Source organism: Microcebus murinus, chromosome 11, assembly GCF_040939455.1.
Source record: "Microcebus murinus isolate Inina chromosome 11, M.murinus_Inina_mat1.0, whole genome shotgun sequence".
NCBI lineage: Eukaryota > Metazoa > Chordata > Mammalia > Primates > Cheirogaleidae > Microcebus > Microcebus murinus.
In genome coordinates this window covers 58,581,231-58,604,709 of record NC_134114.1, presented here as the reverse complement: position 1 = coordinate 58,604,709, position 23,479 = coordinate 58,581,231, and the positions used below count along the sequence as shown (strand labels likewise).

The 23,479-nt window shown below is 40.0% G+C and overlaps 1 protein-coding gene across 2 annotated transcripts in view; it reads right to left on the bottom strand.

Annotated features, from left to right (window-relative positions):
* The window catches only part of RASGRF2 (Ras protein specific guanine nucleotide releasing factor 2), a 213,431-nt gene that overhangs the window by 132,717 nt on the left and 57,235 nt on the right, over positions 1-23,479 (bottom strand). For both annotated transcript variants that reach the window (XM_012766816.2, XM_012766818.2), the window contains exons 2-4: positions 22,192-22,298; positions 3,729-3,876; positions 1,331-1,420 (exon numbers count right to left, since the gene is read on the bottom strand). In XM_012766816.2, coding sequence (XP_012622270.1) covers positions 1,331-1,420; positions 3,729-3,876; positions 22,192-22,298 — 345 coding nt within the window. The remainder of the gene's footprint in view (positions 1-1,330; positions 1,421-3,728; positions 3,877-22,191; positions 22,299-23,479) is intronic.

Below are 23,479 nucleotides of genomic sequence, written 5' to 3'. Positions count from 1 at the left end.
ATCTTCTGAAGTAAAAAAATTACATTGATATTTGCCAAGATCAGAATAGGGAAATGATTCATTTGCTAATACTCCTTTCCATGCAGACATTATTTTGATTTAAGATATAAAGAACAATAAAGTTAATTTCAAACTCTATTTAATAAGTTCAAAAATAGGTTTAAAAATTATTTCTATTAAGAAAAGAAGGCAGAAAAATCTAAAAGATATTTATTTTATCAGTATTCTTTCATTTAACAGAATTATTTTTAAAAATCAACGTAAGTGAGTTCTGTGCTAGATAAAACTTTTCTATTTACTTGGGCAGTGGTTGCCTGTTGAGCAACAACTGGTTTACTTGTTTACTAACAGACCAGTTTCTACCACAGAACTGTTAATATTTTTGTTTACATGCAACTGCATACTACTAAAAGAAAGGCAATAGAATGAATCTTGCAACACAGTAACAAAAACCAGACCAAATAAACATTTTTAAATTCTAAGAAATGAAATGGTATTATTTGACTTTTTTATTTCTTGACAACTGAAAACGTTCAACTTAGTCCCAAAAATCATTTCTATTTCAAATGCCGAACAATATTTAAAGTTTTGTCACAGTGAAGGGGGAATAATTATTAGCATAGACAAACAAGAATAAGAAAAAATTAAGAAGAAATGCAGATTTGAAGATGTATATCCAGGAAAAGTTCCTTAAATGTGAAGCTTTTTACATAATATTAACAAAGCCAAGTAAGTGCTTTACCCAGGACAATTGAGATCATGAAGTCAAAACCTAGATGATACAAATCAAAACACAGTGGGCTAGCGTGAGAGCCGGTATCTGTTTCATGTAAAAGCTGTGCAATTATAACTGACAGTACGATGGAAAGACCTGTTGATTGTGTGATATTGTACAAGAAACAACAATAATAAAACAGAAATCTAAGCGGATGTGCTGATTTATTCAATCTTCTCACATGTCCAAAATAATCTTTCCTAAATAGCACAAAAGACTAAAGCGAAAAGAAAAAATAGTTTTGAGATGTAATTTTAAAAATGTTTCCCCAAAATATGGAAGTAGCACAAAATCAAGAGGTTCGACAAGCATTTAATTAACTCAACTGGAGAACGCTGTTGTCTACATGTTCAGTTTTAGCATCCTTCCCAGAGAGTGGAAAGACATCTCAAGCTGCAATTCTCCAGAGTGGCCGCTGAAAGACATGTCTGGGAGCCATCAGCACAGAAGCACCGAGGCTGCTCCCAGCTCAGGGGCAGGATGGCAAACAGATCACCGCAGAACAGACAACTGGTCGCCATGCTCACCGCAAGCCAGGAACCTCCAGCGCCCTACCTTTTTAATCTTCTTGATGTCTGGATCCTCATCTTCTTGATTGCTTTGGTAAGGTCGCATTCGTTCTTTGGTTTTATTGAGAGCGATAATCTACAACACAAAATTGGACAATTTCATGATTTGGGAAATACTGGATTACAGCCATCACCCACAGGAAGTTGTGTCTACAAAGGTGGTCCACTGAGATCCTCAGGACGCATGCACTTTTTATGCGCTCTCTCTTCCTTCAGCGTGGAGGCAGGGGAAACGTGTGCTTCGCCCAAGCCTGGTGTCATTAACAGAAGAGCTTATGAGAAGTGACCATGGAAAGAGGGTGCTGAGATCTGGGTTAGGAGGAAAGTGAGCCCCAAACTCAGCCCTGACTGCCATGATGGCCAGGTCAAGGCCTCCACAGGACATGTTGACCACCTGCCTGAAGGTGGCTGTCCATAATGCCCTGTGGTCTCCAAAGGCAGTGACACTCAGATCAAAGCTCTTGCTTCCCATCATCGACCTGTGGCCTTCCAGGTACACATGGTACGGCAAACTCACAGATCTCCTCGGGAACAAGGCAACTGCAAAAGGAACTTCAGAGCCTAGGGATTGGTCGAAGCCAGCCAGGAGGATGCATCAGAAAAGGTAAAAAGGATTGCAACTACCTGGGATCTCTTTACATCTCCAGCTCAGTTCTATCACCTGTCAGGGGCAATTCAAGACCAGGTGGCCTCTCATCTACACATAGCAATAAAATTCACTAGACCACCACTCAACTGCAGGCCCTGACAAACATAAGAACCTATATGGGTTTACTAACAAGCAAACACTTAAAAAATTAAGAGATCATAATTGCCCCCTCTGACCTGTCTTGCTACTTTGTCCCCAATACCAAATATACCCCTCTGCTGTTTTCTACCAGGGAAATGAGAAAATGAAAGGAGTAGGAAATAAATTATGGCTCCTGTCAAGCAAGCACACAAGACATACCTGCTACTGACAGTTTTTAGCTGCAGTCTCTATTCAGACTGAAATAGAACGTAGTGAAGACAGATAAACACACATAAATAAACATGGAGGAGCATTGCTTGGTATGAGTTTCTTTCATGGAATAAATACCAACCTCCTTCACTTAGCAGACAAGCATCTGCTCTAGCTTACAGTGGCAAAGAAAGAACACAATAATTTGGTTTTAAATTACAGTGCCAGATATAGTCTTTTAAAATGCAGGTTTGTTACGTTTTCTGCTGTTGTTTTCTCTATATCAGATATCAGGGTCAAATCGGGAAATTAACGACTCTAATGATAATGCTGAACACAGTCTGCAGCTTGTCATCTCAAAGAGACTGCCACATCCCAGTCGGAATCAGCTCATACCCAGGCTCTGTGCATGGGAGATGATGTCCACAGAGAGCAGAAGGCAAAACCCCCACAAAGGACTCACAGGGCGTGTCTGAGAGGAAGGTGTGAAGAAACCAAAAGGAATATATTGTCTGATGACAGTGACAAGCAAGTTCCCAAGGCTGAGGAGCCTGAACTGTTTCTGTGAGTGAGGGTATGATTAGTAGTACGTTTCAATCCGTCTGTCCTATTCTCTTTTTTGACTCTAAGAAGATACTAACTCACCCCTGGCTAGAAAAAAATCTCATTCCTACATTCCTCTTCCAGTCTCCGGTTACTGCTCACTTCCCAAGAGAAATGAAAAGGCAGCAGGAAAGGTAAACTCAGAATTCTCTTATAGAGACCAAGACCTGGGAGATAGGGAGGACTCAGGCATACTACCGTGGCTGTGGACTCCACGACAACCTTCTACTGTCCCTTGGTGTCAGCCTGACCATTGAGGGATCAGGGCCTGAGAAGTTCACACTCAGTTAGAGGCGGGAGAGAGGGCAGGCAAGAATTCCAACTTTAGGAAAAAATGCATGCTAGCAAACATCTTACAGTTTAACCCAAACATTCTTTTCAAAATTCTGGTGGGGAGAAGGCTGGACTCCTTCGATCTTAAAAAAGTTAAAGTACTTCTGAATTCATCACTTCCGGTCTTTCGTTAGTTGTCATTTGGGACTTAAACTGAATTTATGACAAACTCATAATTATCATTAATATAAGAACCCATGCAAAAACAGTTAAATGTTATAGTCAATTCTTGAATTTCTGATCTAATGAACGACACTGGGAACACAAATAACTAAAAAACCCAAACACACAAACAAAAAACCCACATTATCCTGCTATGTTGCTATAGCACATTCACCTAATCCTAATGCAGACATTAGACCCATGTCCAGGTGCACAGCCCAACCAGGTAGGTGTTGATGATGAGGACCTTGCCTGGGATTAGAATTTGCCCTGAACAGGCCTGAGGCAATCATGAGATGACAGTGAATGAGAAACAATGAGAAGGAATCTATCAACTGGGAAATACCTCTGATTTAAGCCTTTCGATTTCTGTGTCTTGATCTTCAAGTTGATGTCGGAGTTGGTTAGCTGCAATTTTTTCTGTCTCTACGATCTGAACTAGATGAATGTACTTCTGCATTAACACTTCCCTCTCAATCAAAATGTCTGCATAACTTGAGAGAAAAATGACACAGTTAGTCACTGACATACCATGCTACTACAGTTCCAGATAGAACAACATACACTACATTTTTAATAAGCCATAAACATAGTTTGTTTTGACATCTCTACTTTACAGAGAGATTAACTTTCAGGTTACATTTGGTATCCTTAAATAATATAGAATTTGAACTATTATCATATTTCATATTCTTTACTAAAAGTTCATTTAATGGTGACTGCCACCCACAATTTTGTCATATAAGTGAGAAAAGTACAAGGGAAGTCTTAATTGTTTTAAAGAGAAAGTAGGGCGTCTCCTTTAACAAAGAAACCGAGGCCTTTTGAATCGATGACATATGGTTTCCAGGGATGATATTCAAAATATTTCACTGAATAAGGTATTAGCCAATCAAAATATACCAGCCACCAAGCAGAATGAATGCAGTGCCCATTAGAGCAGGCACTGGCTGGAAAGAACTATTATGACTGTAGTAGTGACCATCAGCCCTGTTTGGCTCTCTTTAAGATCACAAGACCACTGATTCCTCTATTTCCAAAGCCAACAGAAGCAAAAATTCCATTCTAGAAATAAGTTTAGATTCTTTGGGCCCAACTCTAGCAACCTAGACTGTACCTTTTTTTTTTTTTTTTTTTTTTTTGGCCAAGTATGGTAAAGAGAAAACTCACTCTTAGGTTTTTACTGATCAGGTAATTCTATGGCATCTGGAATTTTGCCTCCAGATCCTCTTGCACTATTATTCAGGTGGTAAAATGCACATTGCTCCAGTCATTTTGTCTTTCCCAAATGGTATAATAGTAGTAATAATTAATAATAGTTTCTATTTACTGAGTGCATGGGATGTACCATACATTATCTCATCTCATCATTCCACCAACCCCAGAACTCAGGATTTGTGATCCTGATTGCACGGAGAAAGAATTTGATTCTCAGAGAGGCGAAGTACTGACCTCAAATCACACAGCTAGCAGGTGGCAGACTGGGATTTGAATTAAGGTCTGTCTGACCCCAAGCCCACGTTCTTAAACCACAAGTTAAGTCATCTCTCTGATGAGAAACAGCAGCATACAAGAATGTTGTAACAGAAATGTTTTGAGACAGCCGTTTGATCTTCTAACTTACCTCCTCTTTGAGAACTTGGGCCATGGCAGTCATGTTTACACCACAAAACATGACCACATAAAACCAGGCTAAAAAAAGATAGATGGCCTAAGCTAAACCAAATAGATTCTTTCTCTCGGAATCTGGGATTATGTTTCTGCCGTTTGCTTGAACTGCAATGGTATGAACTTGAAAATTTAGGTTGCCATCAATGGGCAGCCATATTTGGCCACATCCACGCCAAAACAGTCAAAGTGAGTCTGCTCAGAGAGCAAAGAATAAGCATATGTTCAGAAAAGCAGAGACAGGAGAGGCAGAAAGTCTGAGACAGTAAGATAAAGACTACCTGGGTTCCTGTAAGGTTTCTACTTCCTGGTTCTAGACTCTTAGGACATCTGAACACAATTTTACCCTGAGGTCCAGTGAGATACTGCAGTTTCCTTCTAATAAATTCTCTTTCTAACCTAAATTTGAAGTAGGTTTGTGTTACTCAGAACTAAAAGAGTCTTAAGAAAATTCTAAAATCACAATTTTAGTTCAATTATCTCAACATCCCCAGCACCTACATCATGCATGCTATTACTGTTAGAAAAGAACATAGTGTCAGCAAATATTTTTAAGTCACCTGTTCTGTGAAAATATCTTAAGAGAATAGAAAGAAAGGCTATGTAAGTATAAGTAGGAGAAGAGGAAAAGAAGAAAAAGGAGACCAGAGTCTTCACAGAAGTATGTTTTGGGGAACTTTAGAAGGAAACAATAATAATAGAGCATGAGAAAAGTAATTATTATGATAACATTTCTGCCTTTTCTCATCAATTTGATTAGAAATATGCCAAATCCATTACAAATATATTATATCAACATTAGGTAGCAAAGCAGTATTTTATTTTTTCTTTGAAAAACAGAAAAAGGCAAGTCCAGCTCAGGATGTAAGGCTGAGCTCATGCAGATTCATTATTGACATCTGCCTCCCTTCACTTCCAAGGTCCCATTGAAATGCTAGGAAAATGGTTTTCTGTTTAAAGAATGAAACCATAACAGCATTATGAAAACAGGAAAATATGCCGTCAACAGACCAGACGTTTTATGAAATTCCATGAAGAGAAAAAACAAGCAAGCAGAATTAGCTGGGTGGGAAAATTAGAGTAGTGGAAACCACAGATACACCTGGCATAAGCATGGTTCTCACCAACAGTGACCCAGAGAAGCTCCAAGCTCAGAATGAACAAATACACAGCATGGGAGCAGGTGAGGGTGGTCGCTACGTCTTTTCATTGAACAAGTGCCTTCAGAACATCTGGAAGTTAAGCTCCTCCTCTTCCCACACACCCTCCCCCCCACAAATAAATAAAAGGCACAGCTGGCAGCAGTGATGTGCCCCAGGTCACTGTCCAAGGTCTGCTCTACGTAGAAAAGGGGAGCCTCTTCCTACAGAAGGTTCCTAATGAGGGATCTGGACTCTGAGAAAGAACAGAGATGGGTTTACTCCAGACATCCACTGTAGACACAAGGAAGAACCAGCAAAGTATAGGCATTAAGAGAACCCAGGAGGGAAATACACTGTGTTAATTTCCTATTGTGTAATGAATTGCCACCATATTTAGCAGCTTAAAACAACACGTATTTAATATCTCATAATTTCTGTGGGTCAGGAGTCCAGGCTCAGCTTAGCTAGATCCTTAGCTCAGGGTCTCACAAAGCTATAATCAAGGTGTTGGCTAAGGTGCAACCTCCTCTTGGGGCTTGGCTGGGGAAGAATCGTCTTCCAAGTTCATTCAGACAATTGGAAAAATTCATTTCCTTGCAGCTCCGAACTCATGGCAGCTTGCTTCTTCAAGGCCAGAAGGAGGGCATCTCTGACCTCCTCCTGAAGGTCTTTTGTCTGATTAATTCAGGCCCACCCAGGATAATCTCCTTTTTGATTAACTCAAAATGAACTGATTTAGTTCTGTGATTACATCTTCAAAACCCCCCTTCCTTTGCCATATGATATAATCTAATCAAGGGAGTGGCTACTCCATCACATTTGCCATATTCTAGTGGTTAGTAACAGGTAGCAGGTTCCAACCATGTGGCAAAAGGATGAGGAATTATCCAAGGGGGGATACCCAGCCTGCCCTCCTGCTGTCTGTCCACACATGGAAAAAGGAAGCCAACACATGTTATACGACCCTGCATTTACACTCACAGAGTAAACCCAGACCGGCCATCTAGAATATCCCACAGGTCCCTACATTTAGAAACAAGGAACAGTGGAAACCAGGCCCTCCCAAAAGAAGTCCCCCACAGTAGGCAGCATCTAAGATGGTGCCCCAATGACCTCTGCCTTCTGGGACCCACACCCTTATGTCATCCCCTCCCCTTGAGTGTGAGGTGGACGTAAGCAACTCACTTATAAGGAATAAAGTATGGCACAAGTGCTGAGGTGGCACTCCCAAGATGAGTTTACAAGAAGGCTCTGGCTTCCACCTTACCTGCCTTCTCTTGCTGTCTTGCTGGTTTGCTTTGAGGCAAGTCAGCTGCCAGGTTGTGAGCTGCCCTATGCAGAGACCCATGAAAAGTAGAGACTGAGGGAGGATTCTTGCCAGCAGTCAACTAGGAAGTGAGTTCAAGCCAATAACTGATAAGAAAGTGAATATAGCCAACAACAGCACGAGTGAACTTGGACCCAGATCCTTCCCCCAGAGGAGCCTTCAGATGAGAATACAGACCTGGCCAACACCTTGATCATAGGCTTGTGAGACATCTTTGGGCAGAGGTACCCAGCTAAGCAATGCCTGGATTGCCTGGATTCCTGACCCACAGAAATGGTGTATAATACATTGTTTTTTTGTTTTAAAAATTGCTAAGCAGCAATAGATAACAAATACAGGCCCAAATGAACAAATAGAAAAGACACTAGAGAAACAAGGCTAATTCAGGCAACAGAGATTTAGTACCTTCAGAGAGATAAGCAAGGACATTAGAGCCATAAAGCAAAAAATGGTTGCCATGGAAAAGGAGTAATCAGATAAGTAGATGATTTCCTGGAAATAAAAAATAATTACTAATATTTTACAGGTAAATGGATGCACTAACCAATGAACCACATGGCTAAAAACTAAGATGGGTGGTTCAAGAGATAAAATAGAGTGCTGGATAAAAACACAAAGACACTGGAACTATGAAAGAAAAATTGAGCAATACAGAGCACAGATCCAAGAAGTCTAATTTGTGTCTTTTGGGAGTTCCACAAGGGAAAAATAAAGGTAGATTGCAATAGGGAGAAAACAATGAAAAAACAGGAGAAATCTTCCCTGAACTGAACATGGCACAGTTCAAATGGAAAAAATAATCCAAATACCACACAGGACAAATGAAAACATTTCATACCCTGATACATCCTGGTAAAATATCAGAGTTCTCAGGATAGAGAAAAATTATAAAAGCTTCCAAAGAGAAAGAACAGGTATCTAAAGGAAGTTAGAATCATGCTGACATCATACTTCTCATCATTAACTTGGGATTGTAGATGATAATAGAGGATAGTAGGGAAAATATTTTGAACCTAAATTCCTATACCCAGACAACCAGTTACCGACCAACTGCCAGGACAAGACAGACAAGGTCGAATAACCCACTGGCACTTACCACAAGGAGGAATTATAAGGAGGTTTTCCAACCAAACAAAACAGAAAGCAAAGACTCTCAGAGTCCAGCTCCCTCATTAGGAACTTTCTTTAGGTGCTCCTAAATGATGTGGAATTAAAGAAAATAAGACACATGAAGTAAAGGAAGTTAGAAAGAAAGTAGAAGTCAACACATGCAGACTCTCCTTCAAATATCCAATTGCACATGATTACATTTTATTCTCTGTGGGACCAAACACCAACCTTTATATCTGACACATGACATTTGTTATAATCACTACATAAATGCCCTTTAGTGGTTTTTTATTTCCTTTTTTTTCTTTTTTCTTTTATTTAAGGTCTATGAATATATAAGATGTTTTTTAAATCTTCAGAATCAACCTATGGCAAAACACAGAGACTTAATTGAATTTAGAGAACAGATTATAAATGTTTAAAAGCTTATAAAGTGAGAACAAATAATAATGAAAGTAATAAAACCTGAGGGTGAGAGAGGAGAGAAAAAACAATGAAAACACATTCAATATCTTAATTTACTTATCTTTCCTAGCAGAGAGTCAATACATACTGTCTAAAGTTGATAAATCAATAGAGGTTTAATTATATTATCTTAGTACATAAAATCAACTAATATAAGAGCCAAAAAGATGTAAGTAACAAAAATACAGGTGACAAAAGTCAGGGGACATAAGAGATATTATAAAGGTGTTACATTTTTTATCTTTATAATAGAAAGCCAACAATACCAGCTATAATTAATAAGTCAAGAAATAGATAAAAGGGCTTCATAGAATATAATAAACAAATGGCCAATAAATACATGAAAAAGGCACTTCTTAATCAAAGAAGTATACATTATTTATCAAAATTAGTTAAGGTTTTTAGAAAAAAAATAATTCTCAGGGCTAGCAAAGGCATGGTAAAGAAATATTGTCACCTAATGCCACCAGAGTGAGACACTCTGGAAGACAATATCACACATGTATCTAGTCAGGTTAAAAAGGTCATATACTTTGTCTTAGTAATTTCACTTCTAATAAACAACCCAAGAAAAATAATCAGAGACCTGCACAGGGATGTACAAAGAAACAAGATGATCATTCATTAAAACAAATATAAGAAAATTGAGACAATCTAAAAATACAAATATATAATATAGAAGTAGTTAAACAATAATGTGCCTACATAATAGAATGATAACAAGGCATTTAAAATTGTGTTTTTAAAGAACAGTTATAACATAATGGAGCACACCCACACCTACTGATAAATGAATAGAAAAAAAGAAGAAATCAAAGTATATGTTCATACACAAAGGGAGAAGATCATGTATGTACACAGATATAAGGGGGCAGGAGAAGGGAAGAGAAAGAGAGAGAAAGATAGGCACTCCAAGAGAGAAAGATATAGCAAAACATAAAAGGGAGCTTTCTTTGTAACAATTAAGGATGATTTTTAATTACTTCCTGAGTTACTTCTTTTGTGCTTTTCTATATTTTCCAACATTTCTTTAACATTAAGTGGGAGAGAAAAAAATACACAAAATACTGGTGTTAGTTGTAAGTAATACTGATTTCCTTCTTCACATGTTCCTATGAATCCAAATTAATTCTTTGAGTCAATAAATATTTACTGAGTGTTGCGTATTCAGGAACTATCCAAAGCACTAGGCACAGGAGTAAACAAAGTAGGGAAAAAAATCTGTGCCCTCGAGAAGCTTACATAGTAAAGAGGAGAGAAAGACAATAAAATTAATAAGAAAAATATGTAGTATGTCATCTGGTGGTTTGTACTATAGAGGACAAAAGCTGGGAGTGGAATAGGAAGTAGCAAGTAGAGGGGTCCACTTTTAACCAGGATGTGAGAGGGAGAAGATAGTGCTAGAGAAATAACAGAAGGAGGGAGCCCTGTGCCTACATGGTGGCAAGGCATTCCAGGCAGGGGGACCTGCAAGTGCAAAAGCCCAGCGGTGGGACCAGGCCTGGCCTGCCTGAGAAATGGCAATGGCAGGTTTCCCAAAGGGAAGTAATTGAGGGGCAGAAGAGGCAACAAGATTCTAAGGCTTGTAGAGCAATACAAAGTCTCAGGTTTCCCCCCTCCTCCCTGGTATGAGGTGCGAGCTTTGATCAAGGGTGAGAAAAGGTTTGTCTTTTTATTAACAGTATCATACTGGCTACTGTGATGAGAAAGGACAGAAAGGTTGTGGGTTGGAGCATAAGGGAAAAACTGGAGGCTATTGCAATAATCCAAGAAAAAATATTAAAGGCTAGTTCAGCACCTGGCATAGGACCTGACACAGAAAAGTCATTCAAATGAAACGTCATTGTCAAATGAGGTTTATTCTTCTCCACATAGTAATTTTCGGGTCATTCAATTTATTTCACTGGGGCTCCCTTGGTTACTACTCTTACTCTGCTCTTACCGGAGTATCTCCTCAACTTTGTATCACCAAGCTTTCTTTATATATCCCACTAGCAAACGAATGTCTATTCCAGGATTGCATTAAATCAACTAAACATGCACATATGGCTTCCCTTCAATATTTTTCAGAGCACTGGTATTTCTATTCTACTATATTTCCAATACATGTTTTATCTGATTAAATTTTCCATTTACTAGATAATGCTCACATTTAAGAATTTTTGCCTAATCTTATTATTTCCATTTGCTTTTTATTTACTGTTGGCTTTTTAGTTCAGCTCCCACCAAAAAAAAGTTTCTCACTGCCAAAGAACATATAAATCAACATAATGAAAGCAAAACTCAAAATTAAACAGTTGAGTACCTACAGATAGCAAGATTGGGATATATGTGAGAATAAAATATTGATGTGTAACATTTATGAGTTAATCATGTACTGTATATTTCAAAATAGCTAGAAGAGAGGTTTTTGAATGTCCTCACCACAAAAAAATGGTGTTTATTGTGATGGATATGCTAATTACCCTGATTTGATCATTACATAATTTATACATATATTGAAACATCACCTATGCCCCATTAATATGTACAATAATTACCAATCTATCCTAAATAAATACATCTTTTTAAAAATCCAAACCATCACCTCTCCAGGAGAAAGGGAACATTCAAATAAAATCCTGAAAAGTCCAGAGAAGAGGCATGGTGTGAAATTACAGTCCCTAATTATTTTTGTAGAATGCAAAAAATTGTATTATCTTAAAAAGAAGTTGTTAGATGGGCAAGAATCTCATCCCACTTATTTTGATAGAAGATATATTTGTGAAGTGAATTATAGCAAAACCCAAGATGAAAAGTCATATGACAGGTCACCAAAGAAAAACTCCAACTAACTCCAGAGTTATGCTTAATTTTATTGAGAAAACTGTTTATAGACTCAGCATTCCTCACGTCGTGACAATCAGGATGTCTTTGAATCAGAACGACAGCAGTACGGTTCCATCTAAGCAACATTTGCTCGGGCCTTACCTAAGCAAAGCCTGCCTCCCTGGCTTTCAGCTCTACTCACAGCGACTTCAGCATCACTATTAATATCATGTACTGTTTCTGGTTCTCAAATCCTCTCATAGCAATATCTCTGCTCCACTGGCTAATCAACATTTTTTAGGTATCACATTAACACGAGGTCCTAACACTATCACCTCCACCAATCTCCTCTCTCTACTGACAGGCTCCTCCTTTCTAAGTTGCCACTTTACAATGGATGGGCATTCAAGCACCTCAGCATAGAGTGATCAAAAAAAGGCACAAAACTTAAAGGCTAAAAGCCCTTCTTCTAAACATTGCTCCTTCTTTCCTGTTCATGGTTACAGTTCATTACTTAAACATCTGATTCATTTTGGGATGTGTGGATAGTTGTCAATAATCCTTTCTAAAGCGCAATTAAACATAAAAGCAGGCAAAATATCATCACAAAGAAACATAACAGTAATTCATTAATGGTAAAATTATTACTTTGGGACAGAGAAATTTTAAGGAATGCTTCTAGAGTGAAAATATATAGGCTAGAGTGCCATGGTGTCAGCCTAGCTCACAGCAACCTCAAATTCCTGGGCTCAAGCAATCCTTCTGCTTCAGCCTCCCAAGTAGCTGGGACTACAGGTGCCTGACATGATGCCCAGCTAATTTTTCTATTTTTAGTAGAGATGGGGTCTCACTCTTTCTCAGGCTGGTCTCAAACTCCTGACCTAAAGCATTCCTCCCACTTCGGCCTCCCAGAGTGCTGGGATTACAGGTGGGAGCCACCATGCCTGGCCTAAAGTGAATATATTTTTATATTACTACAGTATAAAACTGAGGAACATGTTTTATATCACAGTAGATATTAATGGTTCTTTCCTGACATTGAGACTTTGATTTCTTTCAAATGAACATCAATAGATACTGATAGAATTTTATTTAGCAAGAGTACCTATATAATTATACTAATTAAACCAGAATGGATTAAAAGGGTTTATGAATCCTTATATTTAATTTCCACTACAAGGACTCGAAAAAGAACAATGGAAACAACTATTGGTGAGGATGTGAAGAAACTGGAATCCTTGTACATTGCTCATGGGAATGTAAAATGGCGCAATCACTGTGGAAAACAGTTTGGCAGTTCCTCAAAAAGTTGACCATAGAGTTACTATATGACTTGGCCATTCCATCCCTAGCCATATACCCAAGAAAACTGAAAACTATGCTCACATAAAAACTTGTACACAAATGTTCATAGCAGCATTATGATAAGAGCAAAAAATGGAAACAACCCAGGTGGCCTTCAGCTGAGAAGTGGATAAACAAAATGTGGTATATCCAATGAAATATAATTCAGTCATAGAAGGGAATGAAGTACTGATACACGCTACTACATAGATGAGTCTTAAAAACATTATGCTACATGAAAAAAGCCAGACACAAAAGGCTTATATGATTCCATATATGTGGAACATCCAGAATGGATGAATCCATAGACCCAGAAAGTAGATTACTAGTTGGCTAGAGCTATGGGCAGTGGGGAATAGGGAGTGACTGCTAATGAGTATGAGGCTTCTTTTTTGGTGCTAAAAATGTTCTGAAATTAGTGATGATGGTTGCACAACCTTGTGACTATCCTAGGAAAACACTCAATTACACACTTTAAAATGATGAATTTATGGTATGTGAAATATATCTTGATTCAAAAAAATAATTTTTTTAAAAAGTAATGTAACATCTTCCCTCCACAGTATATTTTGATTGTATTATAATTCAAAAACTCTAATGTCCAAAAAAATCCCATAGATATAAGACAAAAAATGATGCAAAGCAATTTGAACAAACATATAATACAAATAATATTTTTATCATACAAAGAGCTCATTTAAAAATGGATAGAAAAACACCAATATAAAAAAATGATGAAAGGACATGAGATGATAATTTCTATGGGAAATGTAGACAAATATTAATAATAGCAAAAAATGGTCAATCGCACCAATAACAAAGGAAATGCTCATTACACCAAGATATTAATTTTCACCTGTCGATATAATAAAGATTTCTTTTTCAACAATTCCAGCATTCTCCTGCCCTAGTGGAGGGAGATTAAATTGGTACATACATTTCTGAAAAGCAATTTGGCACTGTGCCAGGGGCAGGGAACAAAAGATGAGTAGTACACAATTTACTTTGAAGGAATTTAGGCTGACAGAGAGACACAGACATATAAGCAAATCAATGCAATAATCTCCCAGGTGCTTCGAGAGAAATAAGAGGGTACAGTGGGGCCTCAAAGAAGGGAATGGCCAGGCCTTCCTTCACGCAGAGGAAGAGGATCAGGGTAGATGATGCGGAGGACTGATGGTACCAAGACGCACTGGTGTGAGTCAGACTGGAAGCGACATCCCAGCACATTAAAATTCCTGCATGAGGTCACTCCAGCTGGAGCCCAGGACACAAGGGCAGGGGTGGCACGAGGAATGCACAGAGATCAGCTTGGAGGGCCTTGCTTGGCCTGGCTCATTGTGTCCCAGACCTCAGGGCAGAGCCTAGCACTGGGTAGAGAATTAATAAATATCAGTGAAATGAATGAATATTTTCTTTTCTTAAAGCAACATGGAGGACGCTCTCTTCCCCTGCATATGTTTAAAATTTTCTACAATAAGAAGTGAACTGAATATAATAACTAAAAGCAATAAAGAACCCTAGAATTCTTTCAGCAGATCAGATGTTCTTCTTAGAAAGGGCACCCTGGTAACGTGTGGAGGACGCAGCAGAAGGAAGCGGACATGGAAGAGGGGCAGGTGAGGCAGCTGAGCAACAGTCCGGGCAGTCAGCATCTACGGCCTGAACCAGGACACCGCTGCGGCCACGGAGGGGAGGGGAGACCAGCCATGTTCGGGGTGGAACCCACACTGGCAACTGACCGACGTGAGCGGTGAGGTGGGGGCAGGATGACATCCTGCTGGCTTGAGTGGCCGAGTGTACAGGAGACCATTCCCTGGACAGGAGCACAGGCACACAGAGCTGCTTAGACAAAAATAGTTTGGGTTTGGAGTTGCTGACTCTCAAGTAATTCTGAGCACCTGAGGGAGATGATATGTATCATGGCTCATTATAAGAAAACACATATTGGTGGATTTCCGCATATAATGGAGGCAACATACATCTTGGTGGTGAAGGGCATGGGCTGTGGAGTTAGCTGACCTGGACTTGAATTCCCCACTTACTGGATTGGTGACCTTCGGGAGGTTATTTTCTCTCTTTAAGACTCAGGTTCAGTGGGGACAGTGCCACCTACTTCATGAGCTGTGGCAATGATTAAATAAAAGAGGTACATTGTGCACTTGGCATGGTATTTCACAGAGAGAGAAACATCGAGAAAGGGTGGGTCTGTCTACATGGCTTAGGTCTTGGGAGTGGACCCCAGGTGAGGAGACAGAAGGAGCAAAAGCGAAGCCCTACACAAGCAGCCACGTTAGAGAAAAGGACAGAACATGAGGAGCAGTGAAACAGGACAAGAAGAGATCAACAAAGAGTAGAAGAATTGGGAGTGAGAGATGTCATGACATAGACGCAAAGGGATGAGAATTTTGAGGTAAGACTTCGATGTCTATATATGGATGTTAAAAAAAATCCCAAATTAGTGTATAAATGTGAAAAACAATGTGAATAATGAAAAGAATCTGCAGTTATATAATCATTCTATATATCTATTTATCCATATACACATATACAGAAAAATCTGGAAGTATACACACTGAACTGTTACCAGTAAATACTTCTGAGGAAGTAAGTGGGCTTGGAGAAATGGGGGCAGGAGATGTGACTGGGAACTATAACTTTTGCATTGCCTGAATTTTCTTTTTCTTTTTCATTTTTTTTTTTTTCTTTTTGAGCGGTAAAGTCTGTAGATCTTTTTCATTTTTTGAGAGCTTAATTTTATGTATTACTTGTAAAATTCAAAAGTAAGTATTAAATTATAAACAGAAAGTTGACATTACACAAGGAAAGAAAAGCTTTGGCAAGTCTTTGATGACCTAGGCGACAACAGATTCAGTGGAGCAGGGACAAACCCCACAACAAAGAGGGACAAACCCCACGACAAAGAGCTGAAAAGAGAGAGCAGGCACCGTCTGCGTACCTGGGGAGAACCACCAAACCATTTCTTCAAGAAGCCTGGCTGCATGTGCAAGAGGAGATACTCATTAGCACCGAGGAAAGGTTTTCACTTTTGTTTTAAGACAGAAGAGGTTTTCAGGAGATCCAAACGTTACAGGGAAAACGCTGAGGGACGAGAAGTAAATGGACTGGAAATACAGGGGAGAAATGGGATACCTAATGGAGCAAGAAGCCAGAGAGGGAAGGCTCAAGGTAGAGACTGGCCTTGAACCAGAGACGGTTCTCCTGGGGCGGGCACGGAGTCACAAGGACGGCTCCCTCCTGCGGGTGAGACGGTGCACACGTGGCACAGAACACTGCCCGGTGAGCACACGCGGAAGCACCGCCATGTCGCCAAGATGCTCACGGTGCAAGACGAGCACTGGAGGCAAGAACACTGCGAGGAGCAGGAAAGATAACCGACAGGTAAAAGTATTAACAAAGACTGAAAATTGAAGCCCAACTTTTCCCTATGGAAAATAAGTTTTAACCATCAAATTGAGTGGAATCTTTCACAGTTCACAAGCCTACTAGCCCTTCTCTCTCTCTCTCTCATGTTGCACTTTGGAGGCTCTAAGGGAAAAGAAAATGTTGAATTCTCTTTCATTGTGGCAAATCTGGAGGCAAAGCCCTGACAGAGAAGTTCTTAGCAAAAAAAAAAATATATCTCAAAAGAACAAAATCCATGTTTTCAGCTTTAAAGTAGTGACAGTCTTACTGTTTCAAGGAGAATGCAAAATATGGCTTTAGGATTGCTTCGGGCTACAACATCACTGCCCATTTCTGATTTTCCAGTCCTGTAGTTTTGCTGTGACACAGGAAACATTTTCAGCTCTTCTATGAAATCACTCTTTTCTTATTTGTAAGAGATTTCTCCAACCATATTCTACAAAGGGCTGATTTTATGAGGATGATATTCATGGTGATGGCCTTCAGTGCTGTACAGATTTTTATACTATCTAAGCCTCTGTCTAAGGAAATTAAGCCTCTAAGGAAAGAGAGTGAGGTTACAAGCATTAGGTGTCTGATGCAGTTACTGTGTGTGTGTGTGTGTGTGTGTGTGTGTGTGTGTGTGTGTGTGTGTGTGTGTTGAGGGGAGAGAAAGAATGAACAACAGCTGTCTCAGGCACATGTAATCAAAAGGACTCTAGATAAAAGCAGACCCAAGAGGCTGGATTAGAGTTTTCTTCACTGCAAAAGAGAATAGGGCTTAATTGAAAGATTGAACTGGAGGATTAAGTCTGTCTGCTCATCCAGTCGGGGACTGACAGGGTGAAAGAAAGGGTTAGGTCAAGCCCTTGCCCAACTCCATCTGACGTGGCTGTATGAAACAGAAGCACGTGTCCCATTCCTTTTCTCCTTTGCATGCCCTGCCCTTAGAGGAACGCCTAAGATCCACCTGCACGAGACACACACTGAGGGAGGGAAAGAGGATCGAGGTGGGAGTTTGAGCAGAGTCTCAGCTGGAGATAGCGGAAACAGGAAAAGGACAGTGGGACAGTCTCAAACACGGAACGTGTAAGGCACACACTTGCAGGGTGAGCAAAGCTACATGCATGTGACCTCACTCTGTACCAGGCACGATATTCTCAACATCTCCAAGTTCTCGCAAACCTTCACCGACCCCCACCTTGATAGAGACCCACACCAGCTCTCTCCTCAGGCACACCTTACATCTCTAGTCACCCCTGGATGCTCATTCCCTTATACCCTCTGTGCCAAGGGGAAGGAAGATCACTTCAGTATCCCCCAGTCCCCGGTGGCCCTTCTCAGCGACTGATCCTATTCTTCCAGCTTCCTGCAGAACCTTTCCTGGTCAGCGCTCACCACCTTCGCCCCACAAACCTGCCCTCATTTGTCGTTTCTTCTCCCAGTGATGACCCCATCCAAACTAGGGGCCTGAGAGATATGGTAGATGCCACACTGGTCTAATACTGTCCATATCCAGGTAGTCACAAAGTCTGCCCCTCGTGCCTCTGGAATACCCTCCCCCTCTCCTCCTGGCCATCATAGCCCAGGTTCTGTGGGCATGAGACTTAGGCCAGGATGGGAGAAGCCTTGGAAGATGTTCACCTGGATCCTCTTCCAGGCCGTGACTGTCTTCTAACTGCAGAGACATTGCCTGGTTGGTGTTCCAGCAGGTGAGACCCTTCAAAGATGTCTTTTCAGTCAATAAGCCCTAAGGACCCACAATCAATCAGGTCACTGTTTTTGACTGTCCTGATGTCTATAACTAAATCAACTAAGGTGGACAGATATGACCAAGAAAACAAACAAAAGATGACAGGTTATTGGTAATTTCCAGAGCTCCATACTCACGTAGCAAACCATTTGTGAAATAAGCATAGACTCAACTGCTGTTAAAATGCTCTGGCCTCAACTCATCCAGACAGAAACAAGACTGAGTCCTGTAGCAGCTTCCCCTGCACTGGTGCCAGAACATGTGATGTGATGCTATCCTAAATGTGCCAGTGTTCTAGAAATGTAATTTTGGCCAGTGATATGCAAAACATTACAGCAAGCTTCCTGGACCAGGTCAAAACCTCAAAATGAAGAATGTTAATTCCAAAATGATTTTTTTCTGGGCCACGTCTAAAAGAAAAAACATGCAATTGGACATGCTAGAAAATGACCCAAAGATCCTCTGAAGGCAAACTGGGGCAATTAGATTCTGCTTTGAGTTAGAAAGCCAACAAGAGCAATGTGAATCTCACAGCACACAAAGAGCACACCCAGGCTGCTATTGAAAAGCTGTCCCAGGAAAACAGCAGTGGCCAAGAGAGGCAGTTCTGAGCAATCTTTGTTTCTAAGTAGTAACTGCAGGAGGATTTGTAGCTCAAAAAAGAACTAGTTTCATGCTAACTCATCAGTTAATCAAAAGTTCAAACTTTTTAAAAGAGGGATCGATAAACCTATAATTACTAAGAATTTAAAACTTTTATATTAAAAAGGCAGCAGTACCAAATTAATGCCATCAGACTGTCCTCTGAGGGTGAAATGTTTAGTCAACCAACCACAACTAATTAATTGTGTTTTACTAGCACAATGCCAAGCAAAAAGGGCTGATCAATTCTTTCTCTGAATCAGCTTCATTAACTTTCTGACTTTTGTATAAACAAAATCAGGGTACATTTCACAGATTCAAGTTTACACCAAAAACTCAACTTAATAAAACTTAAATGAAAAAGTGATTGCCTTCCCTAGTTTAGAAAACAAAAATTTAAGAAGCATGTCCATGCAATAAGTCAAATATAAGAACTCTAGTATAAAGCAGTCAGTAAAAGAAGTCATCAAAGAACCCAATCCCAGGCCTCAAGTCAAAGGAAAAACAAACCTAATAGGCCAAAAATTCAGGACATCAAGAAAAAAGATCAATTGTTAGCCAAATCCTCAAATCCAAAAGAGAAGAGAATTTTCAGCATTCTATCATCCAAACCACTTAAGTGATTTCTAAAATCTGTCTCTTTGCAAAATCACACATGCCCTGGTTTTGATCATATGTCATACAAGACCAAATAATTACTGACCCATTTCCATAGATATGACAAAATGTTTTCACGAGATAGAAAAAAGATCTTTCACTTGAAATCTAATCATCTTTAAAGTAATTCACACTATTTGTGTTTGGTTCACCAAGATATTTGCTTGGAAACTACAAAAGTGTTTAGGCTATGGATGGTACCTGCTCTTCTGAAATGAAAGAAGATGGACAAGCAGGCATGTGGGGTTTTGGTGGGTTTTAAATTTTTTTATTTTTATACATTTGGAGAGTACAAGTGCAATTCTGTTGCCCGGATATATTGGATAGTGGTGAAATCTGGGCTTTTAGTGTACCATCACCTGAATAGTGTACAATGTACCCAATAAATAATCTGTCATCCCTCACCCCCCGCCACCTTCCCACCTTTTGGAGTCTCCAATGTCTATTATTCCACTCTGTATGTAACAGGCATGTTTCAAATGATGTACTTCATTTTAACTCCCAGGTATAAAGGAATAGAAGTGGCCACAAAGATTGTGTCTGGAAATGACCTAAGGGCTCTACCTTGCCAACTCGATGCTTCTTTCACCTTTGAAGACCTGACTTTCTTACTACAGCAAGTCATTCTGCATTAGTCCTAAGTGTGAAGCAAAACCCTCAGACAGAGAGAACCCAGAGCAAAGGCGACCGAACAACATGCCCCGACCATTATGTCTGTGGCAGGCTGCACCCATCCTGTGGGGAGAGCAGCATTTGGTTGCCAGCCCCGTGCCTCCCGGAGAAAGAAAAGAAACTGAAATATTTTGCAGATAACCTCTTCTACTCTCAACCCTGACTTCCCATTAATCCACCTTCATCTTGGAATAGAGGAAGAGAAAAAGACATACAATAAGAAAAGACTGAAGAGAAAAAGAGAAGATAACGAAGAGAAGTATAATAGGGAACACTGGTTAAAAGTTCTGGGGTCAGACTGACCTGGGTTCTAATCCCAGCTCTGTAGTTTAACAGCTCTGGGCTACAACTTGGCCAAGCTGTTTAACCATCATGAATTTTTGCTTTCTCATCTGTAAAATGGGGTTAAGAACACCCTACTGGATTGTTGTGAAAAGCTGAAAAAGATAAGTATGGCCAGATGTGGTGGCTCACGCCTGTAATCCTAGCATTCTGGGAGGCCAAGGCGGGAGGACTGTTTGAGCTCAGGAGTTTGAGACCAGCCTGAGCAAGAGCGAGACCCCATCTCTACTAAAAAATAGAGAGAAATTAGCTGGACAACTAAAAATATATATAGAAAAAATTAGCCGGGCATGGTGGCGCATGCCTGTAATCCCAGGTACCCGGGAGACTGAAGCAGAAGGATTGCTTGAGCCCAGGAGTTTGAGGTTGCTGTGAGCTAGGCTGATGCCACGGCACTCTAGCCTGGGCAACAGAGTGAGACTCTGTCTCAAAAAAAAATAAAAAAGATAAGTATGTAAAGCACTGAGCACACTGATTGTCAGAGAAGGTGTTCAACTGAAAGTAGCTGAAGAGAGAGGGGAGGGGAGAGGAGAACCTGGGAGAAAAAGTTTTAAGGGTTCAAAGAACAGCCTGAACTCACTCAGAACAAATGCCTCATTCTTATTATAATCAAACTGGAAATAGTTCCTGCTCACCTGCTACACAATCAGCAACGTGCATCTTTCAGAAACCACTGTGGCCCAATTCCCTGTCCCATTCTCAAGGTGCATCAGTCCTGCTCAGGCAACAGAATTCTCACACATGAAGTACATTAAAAAATAGCCTGCATTGCTAAGTAGCCCATGTGCAGTGCAGTGAAGAAAAATGGACCAGATGTAGGAAGCAAATAGGAAAAATATAAGAAAGGGGTCTCTCTTGCATCTCTTTCAGACTTCCCGTTCCCATTTAAGACCTTGTGCATGCCTTTCCACCTCCCTGGTATTTCTTAGGAGGAAGTCAAACCACACTTCTACTTCCCTAGGTAGAGGCTGTCATTACTTTTCTCAATAACCAGGCTGCACAGGACGAGGCTGACAAATGTGGGCTCGTCTGCATCCATATCCCAGCTCTGCCACTTGCTAGCTGTGCGACCTCAGGCAAGCAAACTAGCTTTCCAGTCCTCAGTTTCTTTATCTGTAGAAGAAGGGGTAATTATAATACCCCTCTTGCAAATTGTTGAGAGGATGAGTCAATATATTTAATAAATTCCTTAATTATGAAGCACCCTAAATAGTGCCTGGCACACAGGAAGAAATCCACAAATTGACTACTACTACTACTTATTATTATTATTATTAGATCTATTACCTTTAATCCTTAGCTGGAATATAGCCACAGAAAGCTTAAATAATCATCACACACATTACTAAGGAGGAGGTACCAAGGATAAACCCAACTTAGAACTGAAAGTTCTTCCAAAACTACCACCAACAGTGACAACCCCAATGCAAGACCCAGACAATGAAGTGTCACCCAGGATGGCTTGAGCCCTTACCTGGCTTGGTGAATGGCCTCCATCCACTCTTTACCGTCCTGCTCCTCTTCACAGCGTAGCTCCAGTGGTTTCTGACCTTCGTGGCCAAAAAGAACAGTAAAGTAATACTGTAAAGAAAAACAAACACAAAAAGTTTAGTTTTATTTTTCAAGTATAACAGCCTACAATATTTGCCTACAAAGGGTATGTTTGTGAAATGCAGCAGCAGTATGTAAATTATATTTCAAAATGCAGTATCACTCCTGGTCCAGTTGGCAATGACTTTGCACCTAGAAGATACCCTAGACTGAATCTTAACACCCCTCAGTAAAAGGGAATCCATACCCTTTTTATGCAAGTACAAAAAACAACACTGCACAAATTTGGCTATGCGGACAAAGTGAATATTATATTTACGTGATAGAGAACGTGATAGAGAGCTGCAGGGACACACGAGTCTACACCATTGCACTGGCTAACTCTATTATATTTTCTATTCAATATATATTCTCCACTCCAAGAAGCAATATGTCTATAATTATGTAGTCCAGTTGCTGCCATTTGCCTCTCCTGAGACCTTAGCAGATGTCACCAATTGCTTATGCATGTTTTCCCAGAGGTAGGCCTTACAATTCAAATTCAACACAGTATTCCAGGGTGCCACTTACAACAGATTATACTTGACTCGAGAAAGGAAGCCTAATTGCCATTCTGGGAGCTAAGACATGATCAGAATTTCTTTTGGGTACAGGTGTATTCTAAGTTATTGTTTGACAAAAAGAATTGGGCTCAAGAAGGGAAAAGACCTAATTTATCAGCAATAAAACAATTTCTCTCATACAAATGAGCTTTATTCATAATCACCAAAAACTGGAAACAACCCAAATATCCTTTAGTAGGTGAGCAGATAGCTGGTAGTACATCCAAACAATGGAATACTACTCAGCAATGAAAAGGAACAAACTCTTCATAAACTCAACAACTTGGATGCCTCTCAAGAGCATCATGTTAAATAAAGAAGCCAGTCTCAAGAGGTTATATACTGGGTGATTCCTTTTGTATGGCCACTCTTGAAATAGTGACAGAGAAGAGGTCAGTGGTTTCTAGGGCCTGGGGACAGGGTGTGTAATTAGAAAAGGATAGCATGAGTGAGTTTGGGCCATCACGGAACAGTTGCGCATCCTGATTACAGAGGTTGCACAAATCCAAACGTGTTTAAATTCATAAAACCGTGCACCAAAAAAAGGTCAAATTTATATTGTTAATATAAAAATAAAAATTTGTAAATGGTTTCCCAAGGTTCTCATGA